We start from the raw sequence: 24,476 nt of genomic DNA, 5'->3' as shown, positions 1-24,476 counted from the left end.
CTTTTAACATTCATTTTATCTATCTCTATAGATTTTACATTCCAAGAATGTATCTTGTTCTTCCTAAGTATTTTAATTTAGAAACAGATTCCGAGTCAAGGTGAAAAGGTCTGGCATGGTCAGAATGTCATTTCTCATGATTCAATATGTCTCACTCATACAAGATTAGTAATGTCACTATGCTCCCACTAGTTCTTAGTAAACACACATGTTCTATTCATTTTTATATAAAAGCATACCTTGTGGTTTTACATTAAAATGATGATTGCAATATTGACATCTTTACTTTATATCCACATGTGGATCTCAAGCTTTACACATTTTGTTAGGATAATAACATGGATTAAAAAACCTCTAGGCTAATATATATATATATATATATATATATATATATATATATATCTTCTAGTAGATGTCTATTAAGAATAACAGTCTTTATTGAAATCTATTTTCTATATTTCATATTGCGAATATGAACTTATAGTAAACAGTATCATTGTTGATCTAATCATAGCTACTTGTGAAAAAAGTTTGATCATAGTCAATGTTATGAGTATGATAAGGACCATAGTCAATAACATGAGTTTGAGAAAATCCTTTTATAACAAGTTTTGCTTTAAATGTGTATGGTTATCCATGTAATGTATTCTTTCTTGAAGAATCACTTACTCCTAGCCTAGCTATAGGGAGGAAGTTCAATTAAGACCATTCTTAATTATCATACATGGATTACATCTCATGTTCATGACTCTAAGTCATTAATCAGATTTGAGATCTAACATAGCATCTTGGTATTTGATAGAGTTTCCATAAATCATCAAGAAAGCTCATCAATGAGAGATTCCATATTTGTCAAGTTATAGATGATTTCTACCACTAATGCGAACAATTTGTGTCTGTGAATATCTATTATTCAAGTTTAACAATCCTTGTTAAAACTAGTGCCAACTGTAACTACATCAGGTTATGGTTCTTAAGCTGCTTCAAGTTCCATGTACCTCCCACTTGCTTTGTCATTAGAAGCTTGCTTTCTGCTAACTCAGCTATCAGAGGGATAAGAAAACTTATTCTTGGCGGGTTTTCATATAATAATCTAAGACACATTTAGATTATTATACAAATATGTATCTAGTAGATTTTGGGATCAAAAGATTTAGTCCAACATAGGCTTTAAATCCATAAAACATTTAATAAGATAGGGATGGAGCCTTTCCATACAAAATATTATGAAGAAAATGTTATATATACTATTTAGTTGGTGTTTGTACTCAAGGTACAATTGATAGTGTTCTAGGTGTTATCCCAAGTAAATAAAAGGAGGACATTTCTACTGATTAGAAAGAAAACCATACCAAGTAAGATTTAATTCAGCCTTTATTATCATTAACGCCTTAGATAGTTCTTACTGGTTTCTATTTCAACTTTATATTTGAAAACTTAAACAAATATTTCACAATAATATTTTAACATGTAAAATATAATTTATAACTACTATAGTTGTTAATAAAGTTGATTTGGTATCTTGTGATAAATCTTAGACATTCATTAGAAAGGATGTCATACATCATAGTGTATAATACCTTAATAATTTATTTTCTCTACTACTTAGTGAAAACATCATTAGTAATACTTTATATATAAATAAGAATTACATATGCCAAATAAACTACATTATTTTCCTTCAAAGATCCTTTTCTTGAATTTGGAATATGTAAAGGTTCTTTATATAATAAAGATAACAATGTCAATGTTGAGTTTAATTTAATACAAGTTTAAGTCAAAAGTATTTGGAATATAGAACTTGTCATTTATAAAATATTTATATTTACTTTATAATTCTTATTAGGAGATCTAGTTTCATGAAAAAAAATTAAACATTTCCGAATATGAAGGTGATCGTTATGAAAAACGATTTAAGTAAATAGTCAATCATTCATAAATTAAACTGAGACATATATTTAGACAACCTAAATCAAAACATACATTGTTACAAAACAAACATTGTTTTATATTACAAGTACATTATGTTCCTAACATAATTAATAAACTAAACTCCGAGAGTATAGTTTCAACTTGATTGTGCTCAGCTAGTTACTCTTCTGTAAATATCTACAAGCAATTTACAAATATTAGATTAACATTTAAGTACCAAGCACCAAAGTGTTATATGAAAGTATGAGTTCTATCTAGTAGATACCTGAAATACTAATCTCTTCCTGATGTTTTTCTAGATAAGAGGAGCATATCGTCTTCCAATGTCCAGTTTCTCCATAAAAGAAACAAGATCCATCTATATGAGTCTTATTGTATTTATTAGGCTTAGAGGTGTTCAGTCCATAAAATATGGGCCTCTTAGATCACACAAGGTGATTCTTTTGGGGCTTGAACTATTCCTAGTTTGATCTTAGAAACATCTTTAGCGTCACAATGATGCATTTACTAGGTATCATATTCAGGTTTATTACGCAAAGCAAATAGTTTAGGACTAGGACCTTTAAGTCTATACAATTTCATATCTCTTGTGAGATTGTCTCTTAAGACATGAACCCATTCATTGAAGTTGTATCTAGTGAATGTTATGTTTCATTAAGTCATTAAAGAAAATGACAATTCATGGTAATGACAATGGATTATTTAACTACAAAATTTAAAAAAAAAATCATTCAGTATTTTCAATATTTAAACTCTGATAATTTATACCCTTTTAGTTTCCAAAAACATTAATTATCATAGTCTAGGATCCAAGTTGCAAAACAAATAAATGGTTACGTATCCTTTATCCCATCCATTGGAATTCAACTCGGTAGATATCGATTATCAATTATATCTTACCGTATAATTCCTAGATTTATGGGGTCGCTAATAACAAATTTAATTAGACATGTTTGATCACATCTATGCCTCAGAACTCTTTTGCTTAGGTATCCTTTATTACAAAAGATTTCCGATCAAATCATCCAATTTGAAAAACATGTGTAATCGACCTATAACTAGGTTATAGAAATTGTAAATACACCCCGACCATCTAAAGATAACACCAACGGTTAGGTATCCTTTATCCCACTAGTGCATATAAGAGATGTGCAAGTGCTCTTCAAAACGGATTGCATAGATTTGAGGTTTGTAAAAAGGGTCTTTTATATGTTTTATAATTTTAGTTTTAAAAACATATGGTATCATGGTTATTACACGCATATAATAAACCATGGTACCAATTTTCAAAAGAATTCCTTTTAAAGGTTCTATATAAAAAGTAGTTTTTATATAATTCGACGCGATTGAATTTTAATAACCGGTATTAAGTTTGAGTGCATTTGAACCTTTTATATCTTTAATAAAACTTCCTTTTATTACTTATATATTTGGAGTTTGTATAAGTTATAAAAATTACCATTTTAAAAATTATATTTAAGTATTTCAAAATTTAACGTTATTAACGTTTTATAAAACCGGATTTTATTTTAAACCAATAACTTGTTACATCTTATGTCCACGTTAGAAATTTTGAAAACCAAACTTCATGTGATGTTTATTTTGTCTAAACTTATTTTAGCATGTGAAAAACTAATTTATCAACCACACATAATAATTGCGTAGAATAAACAACACAAATATGCATAAAAATATATGTGCATAAACATAACTAACTAATGACATTGTTCTGAGCAAACACAAAAATGTCAAGTCCATTCCTAAAGGGACATTTTAAGGGACCAAAAAATCTTCTTGTAATGTTGTTGTAGAAACTCACACTTTAGAAAACATCCATTGCTTGCAAAAGATTAGGAAAACTTCTTTAAAGCAATATTTCAGCAATATGCAACACTTTCAGAAATTGCTACAGAAAGTGTCGCAAATGCTCAACAGCCCTGTGAGAAATCTGCCGACAACAACAACAACAACATTTAGCGACAATTTGCAAACTGTCACCGAAAATCCTACACACCTTATACTTGCGAAAATTGCACTTACGTCTTCAAAAAATGGCTCCAACTTCATTTTTGTACAAATAAATTATTTCTAACAACTAATCTATTATTTAGAAAAATAAACCAAGAAAACTAGCATATTTAATTTATTATATACCATATGAATAAATAAATTATTACAACCATTTTTTTAATAAAAACAACAAACACAACAAACATAATGGTTCTTGGCTAGTTTATGCACATCATACATATCAACATACACATTAAACAATTTTTGTTTTTCTAAGACAACTTTAAATGACAAAAGATGCATGAAAATTTTGTCACATAAAAAAATAACAATGATAAAGTAGTCATGGAAAATATGTATGAACTTGTTTTTATACAAAACCAATTTATCCATATTCTCCAAAAACTAAGATTTCCAAAAATCAAAAAATCTAACCAAACTTGCAAGGTGGATCTGATACCAATTGTTAGGTTTTTATTCAAAAACTAGTTTCAAAACATAATATTTAGCAACGGAATACTTTATAATTTGGAAAAACATAAAACAAATTTAAACCTACCAAGGATTATCTTGCAAGTTGTAGAAAGATTTAAACAAATACCAAAGAAGAATATGAAGAAATCACAACCTTTGTAGTTCTTTGGATCCTCTTGGGAGGCTTGGAAGTTGATGAAGAATGATGAACTTTAGAGACACCAACAAGTTGTCAACTTGATTTAAAACACTAGTCTTGTAAGAAAACTCATAATCTCTTAATCTTGAAGTTCATAACCAAAGTATGAACTTCAAGAGAGTATAAAAGCAAGTAATATCTTCAAGAGATAATCAAAAGTGAGAGAACATGCATCATAAGATGCATGTTACGGTTTTTGCATAAGAAGAACAAGACAAATGAAAGCCTTTCTTTTATTTATATAGCATGCACAATATACATGGGTCTTTAACCAGTAAGCACCCATGCTTCTACTAGATAGAATGTATCTCATGCTTCTTATTACTTTTGATTAAATAAGTAAAAAACTCATTCCCTTGTCTTCTTGTCAATTTTCGGTCATCCCTTAAAAAGGAAGAGGAATTGTTTAAATTTTATAAACTCTAAGTTTATAAAATATAAATTTTGTCTTTATGTAAAAGACAAAAGGATTTAACTAGTCCAAAAGGTTGTACATGACTTATTAATTCATACCATATAAATTATGTAATGTTAATTGCTAAAAAAATTATTATTTCCAAGAAATAAATAATTTCCAATTTAATTATACGAGTTTATTGGATATTTATTAAAATCAATTTCTAATAAATAATCAATTGTATCAAGTTGTTGTTAGTGTGACCCATTAGAATCATATGTTAATTAGCAATATCAATTTAATATGATTCTTGAGCATACTAGATCTTTTAGTTTGCATATTAATTCTTACTCTTGAAAATTTAGGCTTCGATTAGTTATGGAAATCTATTTTCCATTTTCCATTTTTAGTTTCAGAAGAAAACAAACTGAGTTTTAATTTCAATAGAAAATTTAGAAAACATGTTTAGTGAAAACGTGGTTGCAATGTGATTTACCAAATAAAATTCTCGCATTATTCAATTGATGTAAGGTGTTGGCGTTGACAATTTATCTAGCTAGCAACACCATCAACGCTATTTTGCACATTAATCTTTATTCTCAAATATTTAGGCTTCGGTTAGTTAAGTTACTGAAAACTCTTTTAAATTTTCTGTTTTCTAAAAAATCATATTTAATTAAAACGCGGTTGCAATTTCATTTACCAAACACAATTTTTCCATTTTCCAATTGATGAAGTGTATTAGAGTTGACAATTTATTAAGTCAATAGCACCATAACTTCTAGTTTTCACATTAATTCTTACTTTGGAACATTTAGGCTCTTGTATATACATTTTCCGTTTTTAGTTTTTAGAAAAATGAATTACGTTTATTTTTCCGTAAAATGTTTAGAAAAAAACGTTTAGTTAGAACTGATTGAGTTTTTATTTTTTCTATCGGTTTTTATTTTTTATTTTTTGTTATTTCAAATAATATAATATTTAACATAGGTATAAATATTTGAACCCTACTCCAACCTATGCAAAGCCCACAACCGCACCTACCCCTCACTTAAACATTTACCATCCGACCCCACCGCACCCACTTCGTCCCCACCTACCCACCCCCTTATCACCACATACATACAAACCCGCATTTTCTAAACTTATTTTACATTTTTTTTATACTTTCATGAAATTTTAAGACAATATTTATTTTATAAAACAAAAATATTTCTAAAGAATGTAGCAGGTCAATAAATAAATCTACAATAGTATTTGAACCAAATTTAAAATGGCTAGGGAGGGGTTGGTATGTGGGTGGAGGTGGGTGTGAGGGTGGGGATAATATGGGTGAGTATGATATGGGTGGAGGCGGGAGTAGGTAGGGATAAAGGTAGGTAGGGATGAGGGTGTGATAAGGATAGGGGTAGGGTAGGGTAGTTGGTGGGTGGGGTGCGATTAGGGTAACGTACGATAGGTGGTGGGTGGTGGATATGAGGTGGGGGTGTGGATGTGTGTATGGGTGTATTTGTGTGAGGATGGAGTGTGTGTTTATATTTTAGAATTTCTTAGAATTGAAAAAGTGTGAAAAACAATAATTATCACTTTCGAAGTTCTTTGTCAGTTTTAAAAAAATGGAAAATTCTTGTTTTCTTGAAAATTTTCAGAATTTTTTTTTATAGTAAAGATGTGCGTTTTCAATATTTCCACTGTTGTTAGATTTTTTTTTCATAAAACAAGCCATTTTTCGTAACTTAACACACCCTTATCTTTCCAAAGTTATGATTATATTCTGAAGATTTTGAAATGCAACGACTATATGAAAATCAAACAAACACATGCTATATGCTCACACATTAAACACTATATTGAATCAAAACTTATATTATTAGTTTGGCAGATTCAGCTAGTCATAAGTCCTCCTATACCAGTACAAAATGAAGTTTTATATGATGATAGTGCTCTTAGAATATAATACTTTTATTAGATTTTGTAAAATGCTTAATAACATTGAGATGATTTTGATATTTATCTTCAATAATTGCATGAAAAATAAATTACTTTACAAAAGTTTTAAAGATTTAATTTATAGACGATTATTTCCTCTAAACATGTTATTATAAGTATGTTACATTGTCTTATAATAGTTTAATAAAAACTAGTCGGTACTTCAAAATCTTTCATAATACCTTTTCTTAATTTGTTCTTTCCTTTCAAGTCTAATATATTTTGAGAAATTACATAAATATAATTTAAACAATGGTTTTTTAACATTATAAATATAGGTATCCTATTATATTTTCTCAATATTACAATTCTTTAATATTGCTTTTAAGTGATCATCATGGCTATTGCTAAAGCTATGTACATCATTTTCATTCATTTTAGTGTTTTAGGTATAAACAACTTCTTTAATTTTAGTTTGATGAAAGTTTAGATCGCGTATGTTCCACTTTCACATCGGGTTCATATTTTATCTTTATTTATTACACATGTCTAAATACTATAGTTTTTAATAAAATGACTGACTCTGAATCAATTATGCAAAATTCGCGTTTTGTTTCTGTATAACAACATATATTAGTTTTTGATAAGAGTATGTAATGCAAGTCGAGTAAGAGATATTAAAGTGTTAGTTGTTTTAATTTCGGTTTTTCTTTTTGTAACTTTGAAATGGAACATAACACAACCATGGTATTGGCGAGTGCAATCGACGAATCTACCATCAAAGCTCGTATGCATCCTGCCGATGCTTGTTATGTCACAACTAGAAATTTCAGGTCAAAACCAGGCCCAAGGGTCTTGTATACGCGAATGTTTTAGCTATGATACAATTAAGATGAATAATACATAATTGGAATTCATGTTACCCTAAGCCCTAATGATTATTCCAAATCAAATAAGAATCACATGTTATGCACATAAGAACTTGTAATTGTGTCACAATCTTGAACACTTGAACTATAAGGACAACATATTTGAGTTTTTCTATTAACTAAGACCATACACATCTTCCTAGGAACCATCCAAGAACGTAACCCTTCCATTGGGGCCATCCTTGGTCGTAAACACCTCTAATGGGCCATGGTTTCACCGTGAACTACCTTAAGAACGAAAGGTATGGCCGTGAACATCTTTAAGAGAAAGGTTTGGCTGTAAACCCTTTGGTGGACCAACCTTTGGGGCGTAAACACCTAAGGAATCAAATACTTGGGCGTAAACTCCTTAAAGAAGCAAGGTTTGGGCGAAAACTCCATCCTAGGGGACATCTAGGGCGTAAACACCACCATTTTAAGGTGTTTACGGATTTGAATTAAGGAAAAAGACAAATACATTTGACTTTATGGTGGGACATTATGGAAAAAAATGAACTATTATTAACACAAGCAGTAAACTGTACGATTTGCGACAGGAGGACCCGAGATCTTCTTCCACTAACCCAAGTAAACATCATGTCAACTTTCACTCTCTTATTAAGGAACGTAAAATCTTCTTCCATACCACATTCCTCATTTTCCTTTACTGAGAAATCCCAAGTTTACTCTCTGAGAGTTCAAGCTTCAAGTCCTTAGGATACAAATTTCTCAAAGGCTTTTCCCTAAACCCACGTAAGTGATTCAACTTGACCAGTGAATGTACACCTTATCTTGCTAATTTCTTTTTACTTACACATAGCATTATGTGTTAAAAACTCTAGGGTGTCATAATCTTCACAAGTTCATCAAACAATCCAAGTGTTTAGGATCAAATATCTCCTCTCATCACCTCAACTACACCCTTCAACTACCCAAGGTGAGCTTCATACCCCTTGTTTTCGAGTTTTGCCTTCTTTGGGGGGGGGGGGAATACAAGTCAAAGTCTTGTATAAATCTTTGTATATTTGCTTGCATGTGCATGTGTTGTATGATATGTGCGTTAAATGTTGTGAAATCCATGCTAACAGTCCAAGAACTCGAGATTTTTGGTTATATCTCAAGTTGTTGGACTTAGTTAACATAGTATGTTGTTAGAAATGAAATCTAGCTTCTAAATGAAATTTGTTCCACTTGATGCATGATAAATATCACAAAAATTAGTCCAAGAATATGTTTTAAAAAAACTTTTGGCATGAAAACATGAAAAAAAATGATAAAATATGGAAGTTTCACTAAAAATGGACAATTTTTGGCCTTAAAGGTAAGAATGGACCATTTTTGGAGCATTTTTGATAAACTTGGGCCTTTATTGAACATTTTAGTAAAAATGGTCCGAAAATGGACTTTTTAGTAAACATGGGCCATTTTTTAAACATTTTGATAAAATTGGCCTTATTTGATAATATTGGGCCATTCTTGCCATTTACAGTAATATTGGTCCGTTTTTAACAACAATATTAAAAATGGGTTATTCTTGTCACTTATGATAAAGATGGGCTATTTTGGCAACTATGGTAAATAACGGGCTATTTTTGACCATTATGGAAAAAAATGAACTATTATTAACACAAGCAGTAAACTGTACGATTTGCGACATGAATTATTGCAAGTCTTAAACTGCAGTCGTAAATTTGTATTAGTAACACTATTTATAACATTAAATAATGGGATTTAATATATGCTTAAATTTTGTTAGGACTCATGTGAGACATTCCTTCGCTGTACCCACTTAGTGTACACCGTAAGTCCTGTAGTTATAACCAGAGTCTCCTGGAGGGAGAACGGGAGTTTGTGTATATATCTATACGGGGTTGACACCCCACACCTTAGCTGTTCGCTACAGCTAGACAGGCCGGTCTAAGGTGACAAATATCTTCTCAGAAACCGACGTCTGAAGAACGTCAAGACAGGCACTCCGTCATATTAGTATGGTTATAACGACTCACATAAAGAATAACAATATTATTATAAGATTTACGCTAAATATACATACCATTCATTTTTACAAAGTACAAACATTGTGTCGACTATTTTGTAACTAGCCACATCACTCCGGTCTTAGGGTTTAAGGCCACAATTTCTCATAAAACAGAAAATACATGATTTTCTGGGAATCACTCTCTATACATTTTCAAACAAGATAAACAAAGAATACACATGCAATTATACATGATTTAAAACGAGACTCACAAACTATTTTTACAAGAAAATATTGGATTTTCTGGAGGTTTACAAACTATTACAAAGTTTTCATACAAACATACTTATGAACTCACCAACATTTTATATGTTGACGCTTTTCAAACGACTTGTATTCTCAGGAACACAGTGAGCCGGATTCTATACAACTATGGATTTTGAATGAATGTTGTATTTTGATTTCATCATACATTTATCATTTTAGGATGTAATTTTTATGAACAAACACAATGTTGTAAACCATGTATGTTGTTATATTGAATGTATGATGATGATGGTTGCTATGTTTCATTCATATCCAATTGTTATGATATTTCAAGATGAAGTCACCAGCCTCCGGACGTTTCCGTCGTCCCGGTTCGGGGGTGTGACAGATTGGTATCAGAGCATTGTGTATAGTGAACTAGCATATCTAATCATACAAGATATGCAACTATAAATACAATGGGACTAAAACACTCTGAACAAAAATAAGAAACAATTAAAAGTTTTTAGAAGAGTTAGACATCACGGTTAAACCCAGGCAGTTATGTAATCGTATTAGGGATAAATATAGCCTGATCAACTATATTTATTCAAAATACGACCAACATGTGTTTGGGAGTGATCGGGATGGATAACGAATCTAAAACTTGTCAACCTAATACCCAAAAGATTAAGGGATCAAACATAAACAATTAAATACTATAGGAGTATTTTGGCAGTAAGTGTAACCTTTATTGTATTTTCTTATATCTCCTTTTGTGCTTATATTCTCGTACAGACGCTATGGCCGGCTTTCATCTTCCTGGAGATCCCTACTTCCCCAATCAGGGGAATGGAGGATGGCTTGAGGAAGAACCAGAGGAAGACCTAGAGGAGTTGGAAGTGGAACTCAAAACACCCGAGGTAGACTTTAGGGAGGAAGAGCTGGATGTTAGTGACGAGGACATCGAGGAAGATCACTCGGATGCGGAGTCCGAAGTCATCAATCCGCCTTACATGGCACGAGTGCCAGCACATCGGATGGGCCCCAATGGCCCTACGCCTCCATGGGCTCACGACATCTGGAGGTAGAGAAAACAGCAGGGATTGCGACCACCGTTCAGCATGGACCAAGGATTTTTCGATCTTAGCCATGGAGGGCCCGCGGACCACGCCCACCCCGTGATGGTCAGGAGGACCCGAGATATCGGCAATCAAGCCCAGGACACCACCGATCAGATGAACCAGATGAGAGCAGCCATTGAGAGGGCCGAGAGGCGGACTCAGGAGGTAGTGAGAGACTACCAGGAGCGACAGGCGGCATTAGAAGCCAGGCTGTGTGTCACCGAGCGCCAGTTGGCCAGACTCCAGGGAGCATCTACTTCGTCATCAGCACCACCGGAGACCTCCCGCCGTGAGTAGTACCCATCCTACCCACTGCTTGCTCCTAATGTGATCTCATTTTCCTTTTACTCGTGTATGTAGGGCTAACCCTTCGATTAAGTGATTACACTACTCGATAGGGTTGTTATGCTGTTTGACTTTTATCCTGGTGTACTGTAGGTCTTATAAAGACCAAATTTTCACGTAACATGTACTAAGCTTTTATCAGTAATGAAACAAGTGTGTGTTTTATTTGTGATGTTGTTATCTGCTATGTTTTCTATTATCATTATTTCTTGACATTGTATGATTTCACTTATAAGCACAAATTGAATCACCGCAACCGCTAGACACTAAGGGAATAAAAAAACTATCATGTACTCATCATCCTTCTGTTCCATGACAGAAGATGCCTCGAAGGTACGTTCGTAGAAACAACAACACGACAGCACCGCCACCACCGCTGCCTCCGCCGGAGATGAACTCTGTTGCATTCCAGGCAGCAGTCTCAGCTGCAGTTACTGCAGCATTGGCTCACATCCACAACGGGGGTGGAAATGGTCAGGGAACGGGAAGTTCCAATCATGGAGCCAATCAAGGACCTACAATAACCTGCACCTATAAATATTTTACCAATGCGAAACCCAGAACTTTCAACGGAACCGGTGGAGTGATAGCTTTAACACGTTGGTTTGATAAAACTGAATCCATCTTTGAAATTTGTGATTGTCCAGAAGAAAGCAAGGTGAGGTTTGCTGCATGTACGTTTGCTGATCGGGCTTTATCATGGTGGAATGGCCATGTCAAGGCCTTAACTCTTCCAGTTGAAAACGCTATATCTTGGGAGGATCTCAAGATGATGATGTTGGCTGAGTACTGCCCTTGTGGGGAAGTACAAAAGCTTGAACAAGAAATCTGGAACCTTACTGTACAAAACTCCGATGTTGAAGCCTATATCGCTAGGTTCAGTGAGCTGGCACTCTTGTGCCAGGGATGATAACCTCTGAAGGCAAGAAAATCGAATGCTTTATTTGGGGGTTAACTCCTCCAGTTCAGGGAAACATGATTGTTGCCAACCCTGAAACGTTCGATAGTACAAAGCGCCTGGTGCAAAAGCTGTATGATCATGGGAACAAGAAGGGCACCGAGATTCCAGATGCAAAGACCAAGAAGCAAGACATCAACAAAAGGAAAGGGAAGTAAAAGAAATAGGGGACAAACTTCAGATTCTTCTAAGAAACAACAAACAGTAGCAGTTCATGCTGCTACCACTCAAACCATACAAACCCCAGCTGCAACCACAACAACCACACCAGCACCTGCAAGGCCCTATGCAGGTTCCCACCCAAAGTGTGACAAGTGTAGTTTCCATCATATCGGGGCATGCAAGGACTTCCAATGTACAAATGGCAATAGAAAAAGGCACACTGTCCGGTATTGCAGAGCGCCTCCACAACAAAACAACCCTCAACCCAACAATGTTGGGGCCAGCCGCACGTGTTACGGATGTGGGGAGGCTGGCCATTTCAAGCGGAATTGTCCAAAAGCCAACAACCAGGGTGCTGAGGGATCTGGAAGGGTCCTAACGTTGGGGCAGGGTGAGGCGGTACGAGATCCGGTTGTAGTCACTGGTACATTTCCCCTCAACAATACTTATGCATGCATTTTATTCGACAGTGGGGCTGAGCGGAGTTTCGTGAGTCATAAATTCAAACACCTACTAAATCAAAACCCCCAAAATCTAAGTGAAGCCTTTACGGTGGAGATGGCTAATGGGAAGACTGAAACAACCAAAGACATTTACGTAGGATGCATGTTAACACTAAATAACCACTCGTTCAAATCAATTTGATGTCGATTAATATTAGAAGCTTTGATGTAATCATCGGTATGGATTGGTTAAGCCCCCACCATACCGATATTATGTGCCACGAGAAGGCCGTTCGCCTTCACCTACCCACCAACGAAACATCTATCATCTACGAAGATAAACCCGGTGCAAACCTTCGTCTTATCTCATACATCAAGGCACAAAAGTGCCTGCATAAGAAGAATCATGCCTTTCTAGCCCACATAGTGGACAAACCGAAAGAGGAAAAGAACATCAAGGATATTTCGGTGGTATGTAACTTTCCAGACGTATTTCCCGAAGATCTCCCAGGAATACCTCCCGAAAGACAGGTCGAATTTCGGATTGAACTGATACCTGAAGCCACATCAATTTCCAAGTCACCCTATAGGTTAGCCCCTGCGGAAATGCAGGAGTTATCTAGCCAATTGAGCGAACTCCTAGGAAAAGGATTCATAAGACCAAGCTTCTCACCCTGGGGTGCTCCGGTCTTGTTTATCAAGAAGAAGGATGGATCTTTCAGAATGTGCATCGATTATCGGGAGTTAAACAAGCTCACTATCAAGAACCGATACCCTCTCCATCGGATTGATGATCTATTCGACCAGCTTCAAGGAGCTAGTTACTTTTCCAAGATAGATCTAAGGTCCGGATATCACCAACTACGGGTCCGAGAAGAAGATATCCCCAAAACTGCCTTCTGAACCCGCTACGGACACTTCGAGTTTGTGGTAATACCCTTCGGTCTAACGAATACACCCGTAGCATTTATGGACCTAATGAACCGAGTCTGTCGACCGTTCCTCGACAACTTTGTAATTGTTTTCATCGATGACATACTCGTTTACTCTCGGAGCAAATAAGAACACGACCAACATCTATGGTAGGTCTTGGAAACTCTAAGGATGGAGAAGCTTTATGCAAAATTCTCCAAATGCGAGTTCTGGATTCGCAGGGTGGACTTCTTGGGACACGTAGTCAGTGAAGAAGGGATTCATGTGGACCCTTCCAAGATCAAAGCTATTGAGGGCTAGACAACCCCGAGGATGCCAACGGAGATCAGACAATTCTTGGGTCTTGCTGGTTATTACAGAAAGTTCATTCAGAATTTCTCCAAAATCACCAAGCTCCTCACCACTCTAACCCAGAAAGGCGTGCCCTTCAACTGGGATGCCAAACAAGACGTTGCTTTCCAAACCTTGAAGCAAGACCTCTGTAGTGCTCCTGTGTTGTCTCTGCCTGAGGGAACGAAATATTTCGTAGTGTATTGCGACAGTCCAATCAAGGGTTAGGTTGTGTACTTATGCAGCGCGGAAAAGTGATAGCTTACGCATCCCGACAACTAAAGACCCACGAAGTGAACTAACCACCCATGATCTCGAGCTGGGAGTTGTGGTCTTCGCCCTAAAGATTTTGAGGCACTACCTCTACGATACAAAGTTCACCATCTTCACAGACCACAAAAGCCTCCAGCATATCCTGAATCAAAAAGAACTAAACATGAGGCATCAGCGATGGCTCGAGCTGTTAAACGACTACTAATGCGAGATCAAGTACCATCCAGGCAAGGATAAGTGGTGGCCGATGCCTAAAGCAGAAAGGAATACTCGGTTCGCCGAGTAAAAACACTAACGATGACCATCCATTCCCACCTATCTTTACAAATCAAGGAGGCTCAACTGGAAGCCTTGAAGCCGGAGAACGCCGCAAACGAAGCTTTACGTGGGATGGAAAAGAATCTCAAAATCAAAGAGGACGGAGCTTACTATCTCATGGACCGGATCTGGATCCCAAAATTTGGAGGGTTCAGAGACGTAGTCATGAATGAAGCGGACAAGACACGATACTCCGTCCACCCGGGTTCAGACAAAATGTACCTGGATATCAAAGAACATTATTGGTGGCCTAATATGAAAGCTGAGATTGCTACCTACGTGGGCAAGTGCCTGACTTGCGCAAAGGTTAAGGTAGAATATCAGAAGCCCTCAGGATTATTACAACAGCCAGTAATACCCGAGTGGAAATGGGAACGAATAACAATGGATTTTGTAACCAAATTACCTAAGTCGACTGACGGACTGGATGCCATTTGGGTGGTTGTCGATCGGTTGACTAAATCCGCCCATTTCCTACCAATAAAGGAAACATATAAAATGGAGAGGCTAACACAGATCTATATAAAGGAGGTGGTCAGACTACATGGAGTACTGATATCTATTATCTCTGACCGAGATAGTAGATTCACCTCACGATTTTAGCAGTCACTCCAGAAAGCATTGGGAACTCAGCTGGATATGAGTACTGCCTACCACCCCCAGACCGACGGTCAAAGTGAGCGAACCATCCAAACACTAGAAGATATGCTCCGAGCTTGTGTAATAGAATTTGGCAAGGCATGGGATACCCACTTGCCACTAATCGAATTCTCTTACGGCAACAGCTATCACACAAGCGTTAAAGTCGCTCCCTTTGAGGCCTTGTACAGTCGGAAGTGCAGATCACCTCTCTGTTGGGCTGAGGTAGGAGACACCCAACTGGCAAGAGGACAACTGCCAAACAGCACCCTCACAGGACCTAAGATCATCCGGGAAACAACTGAGAAAATCGTCCAAATCAGGGCACGGCTCCAAGCATCTCGGGACAAATAGAAGAGCTACGCAGACAAAAGACGAAAGCAGCTGGAGTTTCAAGTAGGAGATCGCGTACTACTAAGAGTCTCTCCTTGGAAAGGGATGATACGTTTCGGAAAGCGGGGAAAGTGAAATCCACGATAAATCGGACCATTCGAGATCCTTGCCCGGACCGGTCCGGTGGCCTACAAGCTACAACTACCATCGGAGCTTGGCAACGTACATCCTGTCTTCCACGTGTCAAACCTAAAGAAATGCCTATCGGACGAAACTCTCGTTGTTCCACTCGACGAGATTGAGGTGAATGAAAACCTCATGTTCATTGAAGAACCGGTCGAAATTATGGATAAGGAAGTGAAACATACGAAACAATGTCGCATTCCAATTGTGAAGGTTCGATGGAGTGCCAACGTGGACCTGAATTCACATGGGAATGCGAGGATCAAATGATGCAGAAATACCCCCATCTATTCTCTAGATCTTAAGGATAACTTTCGAAAGAATTTAGGGACGAAATTCCCTCTAACGGAGGTATAATGTCACAACTAGAAATTTCAAGTCAAAACCAGGCCCAAGGGTCTTATATACATGAATGTTTTAGCTATGATACAATTAAGATGAATAATACATAATTGGAATTCATGTTACCCTAAGCCCTAATGATAATTGCAAACCAAATAAGAATCACATGTTATGGACATCAGAACTTGTAATTGTGTCACAATCTTGAACACTTGAACTATAAGGACAACATATTTGAGTTTTTCTATTAACTAAGACCATAAACATCTTCCTAGGAACCATCCAAGAACGTAAACCCTTCCATTGGGGTCATGCTTGGATGTAAACACCTCTAATGGGCCATGGTTTGGCCGTGAACTACCTTAAGAACCAAAGGTATGGCCGTGAACATCTTTAAGAGAAAGGTTTGGCCGTAAACCCTTTGGTGGACCAACCTTTGGGGCGTAAACACCTTAGGAATCAAATACTTGGGCGTAAACTCCTTAAGGAAGCAAGGTTTGGGCGAAAACTCCATCCTAGGGGACATCTAGCACGTAAACACCACCATTTTAAGGTGTTTACGGATTTGAATTAAGCAAAAAGACAAATACACTTGACTTTATGGTGGGACATTATGGAAAAAAATGAACTATTATTAACACAAGCAGTAAACTGTACGATTTGCGACAAGAATTATTGCAAGTCTTAAACTGCAATCGTAAATTTGTATTAGTAACACTATTTATAACATTAAATAATGGGATTTAATATATGCTTAAATTCTGTTAGGACTCATGTGAGACATTCCTTCGTCGTACCCACTTAGTGTACACCGTAAGTCCTGTAGTTATAACCAGAGTCTCCTGGAGGGATAACGGGAGTTTGTGTATAGATCTATACGGGGTTGACACCCCACACCTTAGCTGTTCGCTGCAGCAAGACAGTCCAGTCTAAGGTGACAAATATCTTCTCAGAAACCGACGTCTGAAGAACGTCAAGACAGGCACTCCGTCATATTAGTTTGGTTATAACGACTCACATATAGAATAACAATATTATTATAAGATTTACGCTAAATATACATACCACTCATTTTTACAAAGTACAAACATTGTGTCGACTATTTTGTAACTAGCCACATCACTCCGGTCTTAGGGTTTAAGGCCACAATTTCTCATAAAACAGAAAATACAGAATTTTCTGGGAATCACTCTCTATACATTTTCAAACAAGATAAACAAAGAATACACATGCAATTATACATGATTTAAAACGAGACTCACAAACTATTTTTACAAGAAAATATTGGATTTTCTGGAGGTTTACAAACTATTACAAAGCATAATTATGAACTCAACAACATTTTATATGTTGACGCTTTTCAAACGACTTGTATTCTCAGGAACACAGTGAGTCGGATTCTATACATCTATGGATTTTGAATGAATGTTGTATTTTGATTTCATCATACATTTATCATTTTGGGATGTAATTTTTTTGAACAAACACAATGTTGTAAACCATGTATGTTGTTATCTTAAATGTATGATGATGATGGTTGCTATGTTTCATTCATTTCCAATTGTTATGATATTTCAAGATGAAGTCACCCGCCCCTGGACGTTTTCGTCGTCCCAGTTCGGGGGTGTGACATGTTATATGTCAATAGGGCCTTGTTCTTTCGAGTGTTATACCAAACGTTGTGATGAGAAATGTAAACAAATGACAGGTGGTGTGGGATTTTGTGTTAGCACCAGAAAGGCTCTTTCATTATGCCAATGCACATATCCATGCAATTGATCTTGACATATATTGTTTAGAATGTAATATCAATAACCATAAAATATGTTACATTTCAAAGGTTAAAATACTATGTTTCAATAATCGATAACTCCTTATGATTGGATTATTTTTCTTGCTAATGTCTTGTTTATTAGGTTATGGGTGTGGTATCACCACATCATGTAGTAATCTGGCTTTTACTGCGTTAAGGTGCAGACGTGCAGTGAATGCCCCCTATCCATTTTGGGACCTTTCGGATATTCTCCTATTTAGTCTGTAATTTGAAGATTTAAGAAGCCATCGATACAAAAAAGAAAACTTCCATAATCATTTAAAACAAAAAAGAAAATCTGGTTGGGCTACGATTAATCTTGTTCACTAAATAACCAACTCCAGGTTCAAAGGTGCAACTTCGGCTTTCATGTGAATCTCATCCACATTGGATTTAAGCTCTTCTAATTTTCTTTTTTCGAGTTTTTCATTCAATGTCCAGCCACCACTGCAAAAGGCAAAAATACGATTACGATTCGCGAACCTGGGGAATAATGTTAAATATCTACCTGATGCAACCTTATTTCCTAAGAAAAACAGAACACTGATGAAGTAGCAATTAATGCAAAAACAGCCGATTGGAAAACAATAGTCGAGAATGAAGAAGTGAACAGGGCAAAATAGGGGAATAAGAAAACACAAGAGAGCTTTCTAATTACTTGTTGAACAAGAGTTTTTATTGCTGGAAAACTTAAATAAATAAACCTAAACCTATACCCTTATTTATATTAAAACAGATATTATCCTAAACTAACACAAATAACGCTTAAAAAGAAAGTTTCCAAAACTGCCCCTGGACTTAAATTGTCCCATATTTCTGTATTAACTCGACATTTTCCCCCTTAATCTAGAAACTTGCACCATCTTCACTCCTAGGATTTTTCTCATGTCTTTAAACTTGTTTTTTCTCCTAAAAACCTTCAAATCAATGTCATCTTTATTTGCTCTCCATTTTCTTTTCCTAGACTTCACTAGAACCTTTTCACAAAATTGACTTTGACCATCCTCATGGAGTTGTTCTTTTCTCTTTCAAGGTTTCAAGCATCCATAAATATAAGATTTAGGAATAACATTTAAAACAATATCTTTTCCTTTAAAGTCATTTTCATCACAGATGTTTGATGACCAATCCTTAGCATCTGCAAGGTTATCACCTTAGCCCTAGTAGTCTTGCCAAATACATTTTTCTCAATTGACTTTAGCTCATCCTTCATTGCATCGTCACAATCGTCATTCACACCGTCCATGATGTATGTTGTGGGCTCATCACTTTGTAGTGTACCAGGCAAGCTAAAATCGTTTGAAGTGTACTCATTCCACCTTTCATCTTTATGACAGCTTGTCACATCTTTTCTCATACACATGATACATAAAACTGGATCAAGTAACTGTTGCGACTTCGATCTTTTCTTGTGCAATAATTATGAAGTTTGAGTAGCATATGACATAACCATCTTTTCTTTCTCACATTTAGCTAACCTTCCTAAGATATTCTTTTCTTCTTGTGAATCTGAATCGTATTTTCTATCAAATTCGGGATGAGTGTTACTGGTAACATCCTTAACTTGAAACTCGCCTACTTCATTACCTAACAGTGAGTACATGTTTCTTGTTCCTCCAACCGATGTACATAGTTTTTTATGAACTATATTTTCTACCAAACATCCTTCATACCAACTTGTGGTGACTTCAATCATCGGTTTTTCACAAACCAATACTTCTTCAAACATTTGATTTTGATTGAGTAAAGATCCTTCAACTTCATTAAATAAACATCGTGGTCCGATTTCATTCAAAGTTATTTGATAGAGTTGGTTTTCAGATTGCTTTACCTTCATGAGCAGTGAATTCCTTTTATCTTGTATCTATAGGTATAATCCAAGCATAATGATACGATCACCGTTTTGTGCTAGTTGGCCCAAGCTAGTAATATTACTACATAGTTTTGGTATGTAGTATACTCCTTGAAGCATCTTTTGCTCATCATTCTTACACTCGAATATAATTGACCCTTTTCCTTCGACACGTACCTTTGAGCCGTCTCCAAACATCACATACCCTTGAACCGCTCGGTTAAGCTCATGGAATTTGTCTTCATCCCTGGTCATATGGTTACTCGCGCCATTATCGAGCTAGCAAACCTTAGACTGGTTTTTCTTTTTTTCATCCGGTTTAAGTTTTAGATTCACCTTTTCTTCGTTTAAGATAACTTCATCTTTGGGCTCACTATTGTGGAGTACTGCTAGTAGTAAATCCGCTTCATCGATGTGACCTTGGGATAAGTTTGCTTCGTATTTTTGTTTTTCTCATCTTGGGTTCTTGAATTATGCATCATAATGCCCAAATTCTTGGCAATTGTAACATTGAATGTGACTCTTGTCTCGACATCATCCCTTCCCCCATGGTTATTATTGTTGTTTCGCTGCTTTGATTTCGAATCTTCTTGGTTCTGTTTCTTGGCTCGTTCTTCCCATTCTTCGTGTGTTAGCAATAATTTTTTCTCATCAGGTTTTTGGTGAACCTTGATTCGAATTTCATGTGTCGTCAATCTTCCTACCACTTCTTCAAAAGATATAGTGTCGAGATCACCGAATTGTTCAATGGTCGATGCCAATTGAACAAACTTTGAAGGTACATCACGTAGTACTTTCTTTACTACGTGCTTTTGGTTGTTGCCTTGACCTCATCCCTTTCCCCCATGGTTATTATTTTTGTTTCACTGCTTTGATTTCAAATCTTCTTGGTTATGTTTCCTGGCTCGTTCTTCTCATTCTTCGTGTGTCGACAATAATTTTTTCTCATCAGATTCGTGGTGAACCTTGATTCGAATTTCATGTGCCATCAATCTTCCTACCACTTCTTAAAAAGTCATAGTGTCGAGATCACTGAATTGTTCAATGGTCAATGCCAATTGAACAAACTTTGATGGTACAGTACGTAGTACTTTCTTTACTATGTAATCTTTTTCTATCGTTTCACCACGAGCCCGTATATTGCTTACAATATTCCCTATCTTTGCAGAAAAATCGTTCACTGTTTCTGATTCACTCATGTTCAGCATCTCAAATTCGGCTTTGAGAGTTTGAACCTTGGCGGTCTTGACTTGATCTGCTCCCAAGTACATCGTCTTGAGTGTTTCCCAAGCTTCTTTTGCCGATTGCTTCTCTGCTATCGTCAATAGAACCTCCTTGAATCGCTTGGTAGATGGCAGCCATTGTCATCTTGTCTCTCTTCATACCCACCGCATTTTGTGGGTTCTTCGGCTCGATCGCTTCCCACACCTCTTGCGCTTGCATGTAAACCTTCATCTTAATAGACCATGCTGCGTAATTCGTCTTAGACAGCATTGGGTATTGAAGTGTAACCGATCCATCCTTGTTCGACATCGCACCAGATTCACTCTGATACCAAATGTTAGATATCTACATGATGATGATTGTGATGCAACCTTGTTGCCTAAGAAAAACAGAACATAACAGGAAGGAATAAGTGAACAGGGCAAAACAGGGGAATAAGAAAACACGGGAGAGCTTTCTAATTACTTGTTGAACAAGAGTTTTTATTGCTGGAAAACTTAAACAAAGAAATCTAAACCTATACCCTTATTTATACTAAAACAGATAGTATCCTAAACTAACACAAATAATGCTTAAAAAGAAAGCTTCCAAAATTGGCCTGGACTTAAATGTCTCATATTTTTGGATTAACCCAACATAAGTCACCCTCCAGCCATTTTGAAGGACAGAAACAAGCTCCGAGTTGTTTGAAATTCAATAGAGAAATTAAAGTTATATATCATGTACTGTTGTCAATAAATACTTGTGTAAAAATGCTGAATAATATTACTGATTGATATAAGAGAGACGGGTGTGGGCAACTCGAAGCCCCGTTATAGGTGACATGGCGCCTAATAACGGCGCCATAACGGGAGGAACACCGCCCCCCTTAGCCGTTATTAGGTGTTATGTTATGACGCGTTATGGTGAACACGGGAGGTAACGTTGCGATTTTGCTTGTGTTTTTATTCAACCGCCATAATTTCAACCGTTTGTTTCAAACGGTAACATAAAAAAAAATCAAGTTTTATTGGTGTTATCACATGTTATTAGATGTTGCCCATTTCCACCTTGGGTGTTATAACACCCATGTATGAGTAGGATGCTAACATGACACTTTTTGGGTGTAGTAACATGTAATAACATGTTGCCCATAGTCTAATATATCACTAGATAAAAACAAGATATCATTTATTGTCGTCAATATATACTTGTGTATAAAAGTTGAATAATATTTTTGATTGATATAAGTATTAAATAATAAAAAATCAAATTATATCGTCCACACGCTCGAACAACCCACAAGGCTACAACATACGTCGACCATGACGGAGGGGTAGGTGACTCTATCGCAGTAGTATTTATATGGCCGTTCACCGAATAATATTTAGAAACCTAACCTGAAATCAGGAGTTGCTGATAGATTCAGATCGACGGAAAATGCCGGATGAAGTGAAGTTGTATGCCGTTGCAGGAAGTCCATTCGTTTGCAGAGCGAAAATCGCTTTGAATATGAAGGGAATCAAGTACGAAAACTTGGAACAAGATCTCAGCAACAAGAGTGCCGAACTTCTCAAGTATAATCCTGTTTATAAGAAAGTACCGGTGCTGGTTCATAACGGAAATCCGATCTCAGAGTCTCTGCTGATCGTTGAGTACATTGATGAAGTGTGGAAAGGAGTTCCGATTTTGCCTCAGGATCCTTATGAGAAGGTCGTTGCTCGATTTTGGGCCAAATTTATTGATGAGAAGGTAATAACTAATAATTTCCTTCTGCCCTGATCTTCATTTATGCTACTGGTTTTTGTACGTATGCTTATGTAATTGTTAGTGGATGTATGCACATGATTTGATTTCAGCATTATGGAAGAAGGAAATGAACAGACTGATCATGCATCATAGTCTTTAACACTTCTGTTCCTACATTGACGATTATATTCTTTGTTTTGTTCAGTGCATTCCTGCACTATATAAGGCTTTTGGACCCAATGGAAATGAGGAGACTGATAAAGAAGCTTGCGAGCAACTACAAATACTAGAAAATGAACTCAAAGTCAAAGGTACCAAGTTCTTTGGAGGTGACAACATTAACCTGGTCGACATTGCTGCTGATTTCATAGCCTATTGGCTTGGAATAATCCAAGAAGCAGCCGAAAAAACATTGTTCACCAAAGACAAGTTTCCAAAACTCACCCAATGGGCTGATGACTTTGTCAACCTTGAAGTCGTCAATCAAGTCTTACTTCCAAGAGAACGCCTGCTTGCATTTTTCAAGAAACGGTTTGGTAAGGCATAATGATAAGTAGCATTTACAAATAATAAATCTGGTCGTTTTTTAGGTTATGTACTTTTATGAAGTTGAAGTTTTTGTCTATAACATCCATCGATGTTGCAAGAAAAAGCTCTTTGTGTTTGTCAAAGTTAAAGTTTCTGTAACAATCATGGATCGATGTTGCAATAAGTGGTTCTAATCGTAATGATGCTGTTGTAATATGTAGTTTGTGGCATGAGTATATTCTGTATGTTGTTGTATGCAAGGCTTCTTTTTTGTTTTTAATTGAACGTGAGCTCATGAAGAAGATATCTTCCACGACTAGATGATGCCCATGGGTTGTTGGCTTGTTGCTTCTTCCATGTGAAAAAGGACTACCTACTATATCAAATCAAATTAATGAGAGTAAATAACAGAAATCAAAATTTTGTGGTTTTAGAAAAAGAAACTAATGAATTTATAAATCATAAAACTCTCATAACAAATTATCGAGTTGGTTAAACAGTTAAAATAACGTATTCCAAAAATTAAATAACATAAAAACATAAAACGTCAAAAAAACAAAACATAAATGAAGCAACATTACATAAACAAAATTTTAACATGGTTGTTAAAATTATGTGTTTTTTGTCAAAAAATATTTGGTGCATAGTGGTCCAATTTTTTGGATATCTTGTACTTTTTTGTCCAAAAAATGTTAACTTTAATATCTTGGTTGTTAAATTTTTTTTAAATGACAATTTTATCTTCATGGATCATTTCTAATTTTTAATTATTTAAAATCATTAAAATTTATATATAAAACAAAAAAAAACAAATATAAAGAGTATACTCGTCTTTTTAAGTGGTTAAGGTCCTTGCCAATAAAAAAAAATCAAAT

The 24,476-nt window shown here is 35.9% G+C and overlaps 1 protein-coding gene across 1 annotated transcript; it reads left to right on the top strand.

Moving 5' to 3' along the window:
• Positions 1 to 22,671: 22,671 nt before the first annotated feature.
• LOC145133143 (putative glutathione S-transferase) lies at positions 22,672 to 23,917 on the top strand. Its single transcript, XM_079068075.1, has 2 exons — positions 22,672 to 23,076; positions 23,279 to 23,917. The coding sequence occupies exons 1-2, from the start codon at positions 22,765 to 22,767 to the stop codon at positions 23,618 to 23,620; spliced, it is 654 nt and encodes a 217-aa protein (XP_078924201.1). The 5' UTR covers positions 22,672 to 22,764; the 3' UTR covers positions 23,621 to 23,917.
• The last annotated feature ends 559 nt before the right edge of the window (positions 23,918 to 24,476 follow it).

The sequence above is a fragment of the Lactuca virosa genome, chromosome 8, assembly GCF_052849685.1.
Source record: "Lactuca virosa cultivar CGN04683 chromosome 8, Lactuca_virosa_CGN04683_v6, whole genome shotgun sequence".
In the NCBI taxonomy this organism is placed as follows: Eukaryota; Viridiplantae; Streptophyta; class Magnoliopsida; order Asterales; family Asteraceae; genus Lactuca; species Lactuca virosa.
The sequence above is the reverse complement of the archived record's forward strand: the minus strand, read 5'-3'. Positions and strand labels throughout refer to the sequence as shown.

Coding starts and splice junctions, on each gene's coding strand:
- LOC145133143 (XM_079068075.1), top strand. CDS start 22,765: ATGCCGGATGAAGTGAAGTTGTATGCCGTTGCAGGAAGTCCATTCGTT. Junction 23,077..23,278: donor CCAAATTTATTGATGAGAAG/GTAATAACTAAT, acceptor TGTTTTGTTCAG/TGCATTCCTGCACTATATAA.